The following is a 5,608-nucleotide window of genomic DNA, read 5'->3' on the forward strand; positions in this document are numbered from 1 at the left end:
TTCTAAGCACCTACACGCTTAGGATTGAGGGACAGAAGGAGCTACAGGCCAACAAGGAATAGAAGTTGTTCCACTCGGAGCTCCTTTTTTAAAAAAAAAAGCTTAACTCACATTTTAGGAGCGGATGCTGCTCGAGCTAAAGATATGCCCCCAACTCTTGAACAGCTCTCACTTGCCTTGGCCGGTAGCTTGAAATAAACGCTAATGTTTAAAACATCAGTTTTCTTTTTTCTAAGCACCTACACGCTTTGTATTGTGGTCTGTGCATGACCTAATAGGCTCGGTTAAAATTTCATGACCCAAATATTGCACACAGAAAAAAAAACTTCTAATTGTATTTAATGCCTAGGTCAATTTCCTAAGTATGCAATATGAATTTAATGAAAAGTAACTACAGCTTGGTAAAGAGTACAAAGCTGCATTTTTCATAACTTAGACATAACAAAAATAAATAAATCTTTGCGCTCATTTGAAGTTCTTAATTCTAAAAAAGTCTTCAGAATGTTTTAAACGCACAACTTGCCCGCACTAACACACATGAAATCGCTATGTTCGAAGCAAGCGATGTCTAGTAGAGGCACATAATCAGTTTGTCTAGCCAAATCTGTTACTAATATGCAAGACAACATTACATCATCTGGGAACATGTCAATGCTGGCGCCTATATACAAGAATTCAGCCGTCACATAGTTCTTGTGGTACCAATTACGATTTGGTAGACACATCATGCAATCCTCAAGCGCGTGCGTGGAAAGCTCTTCATCAGGCAGAATCCAAGAAGACTGCATGAAAAGTAGAATTGCATCTTTGTAAGGAAGAGCCTTCTCTACTAATCATAACGCAAATCTAATTTGGCATTAACATCCAGCTTGTAAGTACACTTTGCTAACCTGATTTAGTGTCGGTAATTTTTATCGTAGAATGGATTTTCACCCCATGAATCTCTCTCAGCCTTGCCCATCTTTTCAGCTTCCGCCTCCTGCAAGATTGACCGCCTCGTGCTCCTAAACTTTGAAGGCTTTGTACTTGTAGACTGAAAAGAGTAGATAAATTAATTGCACTAGCTAGAAGGAAGATAAAACATATAGAGGGGAAGTACAATTATGTAAGTGTAGCAATTGAACTATCAGCACGCTGGTGCAAGAAAACCTGCAAGTCAATGCTATACAATGCAAGCATTCAAAAGAGTGAGTTAATCAGCTAGTTATGTTGCTTCAGTTACAGTAAAAATGGCATGATTCATAAACCAGTAAAAATGACGTCACAGTACTACGCAGACTAGCATGAAAGAAGGACAAATATCACATAAATGACATAAGCAGGAATATAGAAACACTCCAATAGATAAACATATGATACTAAAGTAATGCATTTGCAAGTATTTTAGCCGACAACAGGAATACCTTGCTAATTAGCTTCTCAAACGCTTCCGGTCCATTTAGTTCAATATATTTCTCAGCGGCTGAGAGTACGTCATCAGATTTACTCAACTTCTCCTTCCTTGGGACGTACCAGATGTTGACTATTTGGCGATTCACAAACATTGGCCGCGCAAAATGCTCGTAAACATAAGCAGCACCATTGAAGCAAGGAAAGACTAGCCAGCAGTTGAAGAACAGTTTTCCATAGGGCCAGAATGGAAGCCTTCAAAAAACAATGTTAAGAAGGTAAGAGGAATATTTAATCTAGTATATTAAGAAACTCCAGCTTGCAGAGGTAAGAGGAAATTTTAACCAAAGCCGTCCAATGATCAAGGGTAATTCTGGTTACAGGATTTTTTTTTACTTATGCAAGTTATTTCTGATGCGTTGAAAACGAAATGTTTTGTCTTTTAATGTAAAAAACACACCTATGTTTCTTCGTTCATACCATAAGAATGGATTACAAATTATACTACATACACAATGATCGATATACTCCCTCCTTCCATCTATATAGGGCCTAATGCGTTTTTCGAGGTTAACTTTGACCAAATGTTAGAGCAATAATACTCCCTCCATTCCCTTATACAAGGCCACAACCAAAATTACATTTTGCATCAATACAAGGCCACCAACAATAACCGAGGCAAAAAATAATGAAGTTTCTTCGTACTAGCAACTATCTAATACTTACATGCATGTAGTCATAATGACACTTAGCTACTTACTTCCCATTCATTCGTTGCATGCTTGTGGCGTATTAATGATCCCGATTAACAAAAAGAAAAGTTGACTTGAAAAGCAGTCATTAAGTTTTATCTTGGTACCTGTAATATGAGTTTGTGGCCTTGTATAAGGGAATGGAGGGAGTATATGACATGCAACTTACACAAAGCATATCGTCAAATTCGTATGTGAAAGGAGCTTTCAATGATATAATTTTCACATTACGCATGCCATGTACTATAGTCAAAATCTTGTCAATAGAATGGAAGCCTTCAAAAAACAATGTCAATAGTCAAAGACGTTCTTAAAAATGCATTAGGCCCTATATAGATGGAAGAAGGGGGTAGCAAAATTTCAGTTTCAAGTTGTTAATATTTGTTGGCGAGGACATTCTTATTCTTCTGTGCCATACATGTAGATCATGAATTGAATCAAAGATGCAAAGTAGCACTAGCACGTGCAACATCCGTCCAGGTTGTATTTTGAACTTGAAGCATAGCAGTAGCACATCTGGCCCATTTTATCGACAATGGATAGCATTCTGTTCTTATACTACCTACCTAAGTGCTTTCAAAGTTCCGTAAGTATCAAATGGTTGTGTTAGTGATGCCATGTAAACTAAAGTAAATAGTATGCACTGGAGACACTAGCAAGGAAACGAAAACTAATATAGAATTAATACAACAAATTACCTCCTTATTTCCTTATTAACCATGGTGCTTTAGTTATGTATCGTTTCCCTCCAGACTTATATTGAGTGCAAAGTCTACGACAACCTTACGAGGTAATAGTAGGTATGAACCATTAGGTTACATAGGATTAACGGCTCATACTAGTTTGATTGCAGTCTTATAATTTCTCTCTCAGGAAAGCATATCTGAACATCAATTCGCCTTGTAATAGGATTGATGACTCATATTAGTTTGACTCTAGTAAAGGGCAGCCCGGTGCACGTAGCTCCCGCTTGCGCAGGGTTCGGGGAAGGGTCCGACCACTTTGGGTCTTTTGTCGCAGTCTTTCCCTACATTTCTGCAAGAGACTGTTTCCAGGACTCGAACCCATGACCTCATGGCCACAAGGCAACAGCTTTACTGCTGCACCAAGGCTCCCCTTCCGTTAGTTTGATTGCAGTCTTATAAAAGAAGACATTATTGCAGTCCTATAATTTCTCTCTTATGAAAAGATATGTGATCATCTATCCGCCTCTTGGTGCATCAAATAGTTATATTCAGGTATCTCCAATGATTTTAGCAACAAATAATGAATAATACAAAAAAACCAAGAAAAGCATAAAAGGGAGCACATTGAATCAGGGCCAATTCTTCTCTTCATCTTTTAGTGTTACAGCTTTCACTACTGGAAAGTAGAAATTATTAGGAGTGCCACCAACACTGAACATTTTGGGGTATTTAAGGTCTAAAATTCTAAAATATAGTGTATCTGAAGAGCCAGAAAAGTGATGTTTACCATTCAAGTATCGGAGCAAAAGTGAGCTCAAACAAAGTGATAAACGAGTACAGCACCCAGTAAGTAAGCCATTGCTGATCATCTACTTGAGATTTTGTTTCAATTGCTCTCACAGAAGCATATCTGCAAACAGTGTTAACAGAGAAAATGTGGAAATTACAACAGTGGAAATCAGTACCAAGATGAAAAGAGGTAAGTGAATCATGAAACTGAGGATAATGGTAATACTTACAGAGGATAAGCAAGCGAAACTAGTGGCCTGCAAAGAGGAACCAAGATTAAATTGGAACTAAAAGCACTTAGGTATAGCATTTAGAATCCCTAAAAAAAGTATAGTATTTAGAAAAATATCCTAGTCCTGAAGCTAAAGGCATCACACAGACATAGAGCCAGCTATGTCTCTCGGAGAATACATGATAAGACGGCATTATCATTTTTAAGATGAAATATGTTTATTCTTAACAGTTAACCCCATTGTCTGTACTGACATGACAACAATGCAGACAAGCTACTGCACCAACAAAATGTATTTAGCTCCGCAAGATTGTAGCAGCACATGACAGCAGATCCAGTAGTTAAATTGAGCTTCGTTTGTATAACACCGAATTCAAGTTATATCCTGAACACCAATCACTCTCTTCAAATAGACCCGCAGCATTGCTTCCTCCTCTAGGCACGGCTACATTTGCACTGGAGATATAAACGTGTCCCGGACAGAGGAATCGGTATATCTGTCCTTAACTTCCTATTATCCCCACAGCACTGGGGCATACAGATCAGCAAGACGAGCATTAAGTTGCGCAACACAAACTGCTGTCAGCAGTCAGCACCACGTGGTTGGTAATCTCTGTGGAAGCATCAAGCATACAGCTAGTCCAAGATGCAAACATAAACAAGTACTCCACTTGATGCTCTCAAAGAAAGCATCAAGATATCACGCAGAAAACCCCAACTTTGAAGCTAGGGCTTTGAAGTAGCATATTTTCCGTTGCCACTCTCAGAGAAGGAACCAATATAAGGACACGACAAAAAAAATCCTAACTTTGACACTAGGGCTTTGAAGTACAGTCGGATTATTTTTTTCGACCGACACTCTCAGAGACAGCATCAATATAAGGAAACAGGAAAAGAAATCCTAACTTTGACACTAGGGCTTTGAAGCAGGGCATTTACATTTTCTTCCGCCAGCAAGATCCACATGACCCACACGCATTTGCTCACCCTTACCCCGGGACAGCACCTACGAATCGACCGCTCCAAGATTCTCGCACATCTTCGCCACAAAACCCAAGCCCCAAGCGCAGCCTACCAGGCTAACGACATGAACGGCAGATCCATGACATGAGGAAACCGCAGCAACGATGAATCCCCCCAAACTAATCGACCAGTGAACCAATCGCCGGACGAGGATGCAGCCTTGAACCAGAGCAAGAAAGGGGGAGGGGAAGGGAAGGGGGAGGAGCCCGTACCCGGCGAGGACGTCGAAGTTCTTGGCCAGCACCTTGAGGAAAGATCCGGACCCCATCCCTCTCGCACTTCCCTCCTCCTACCCCTGCTGCTTCCTCGACTCCACTCGCTCCCCCCTCCTGGGTTCCGCAGTACTAGCGCCTACTACTACCCTAGTGCGGCGCCGTCGGGGCGTGCGCACAGTAGTGGGAGCAGATTCCTCTTCTTTGCGAGCCGTTGGTGTTTGGTGCACGCGCTTTCTTCTTTTTCACTCGTCTTTTCTCTGGTTTACTTTCTCGCTCTCGTTTTCTTTTCTTTATTATATACGCGAGATACTCTTCGGCATCTTTTCTGAGACGTTTCTCGCTCCTTGCGTATGGCCGACCGCCCTGTGCCGGGACGCCGACGGCTCTTGGGTAGCGGCCACCGCAGAAGGTTCTAGAGTACTTCCATCGTTCACTGGCTGGTAAGGTGGGCTCATTCAGTTTGGCCCATCAATGAAAATGTGTGGATTTCAGTGCAGTTTTGGCCCGTTAAGTCTTGTGAAA

At 40.9% G+C, this 5,608-nt stretch overlaps 1 protein-coding gene across 1 annotated transcript; it reads right to left on the reverse strand.

Moving 5' to 3' along the window:
* Positions 1-440: 440 nt before the first annotated feature.
* LOC119329607 (HVA22-like protein a) lies at positions 441-5,355 on the reverse strand. The gene is made up of 6 exons (XM_037602669.1): positions 5,084-5,355; positions 3,847-3,873; positions 3,615-3,737; positions 1,404-1,644; positions 891-1,033; positions 441-782 (listed from the first exon to the last, which is right to left on the reverse strand). Exons 1-5 carry the CDS (start codon positions 5,137-5,139, stop codon positions 896-898), a joined length of 585 nt encoding a protein of 194 aa, XP_037458566.1. The 5' UTR covers positions 5,140-5,355; the 3' UTR covers positions 441-782; positions 891-895.
* Between the last annotated feature and the right edge of the window lie 253 nt (positions 5,356-5,608).

This window comes from Triticum dicoccoides, chromosome 7A (genome assembly GCF_002162155.2).
Source record: "Triticum dicoccoides isolate Atlit2015 ecotype Zavitan chromosome 7A, WEW_v2.0, whole genome shotgun sequence".
In the NCBI taxonomy this organism is placed as follows: domain Eukaryota; kingdom Viridiplantae; phylum Streptophyta; class Magnoliopsida; order Poales; family Poaceae; genus Triticum; species Triticum dicoccoides.

Bases quoted from the DNA above. Each gene is read 5' to 3' on its own strand.
- LOC119329607 (XM_037602669.1), bottom strand. From the start codon at position 5,139: ATGGGGTCCGGATCTTTCCTCAAGGTGCTGGCCAAGAACTTCGACGTC. The intron at 3,738-3,846 runs GTAAGTATTACC...CACTGTTTGCAG, and splicing joins GTTTCGCTTGCTTATCCTCT to ATATGCTTCTGTGAGAGCAA. The intron at 1,034-1,403 runs GTATTCCTGTTG...TACTCTTTTCAG, and splicing joins TTGAGAAGCTAATTAGCAAG to TCTACAAGTACAAAGCCTTC.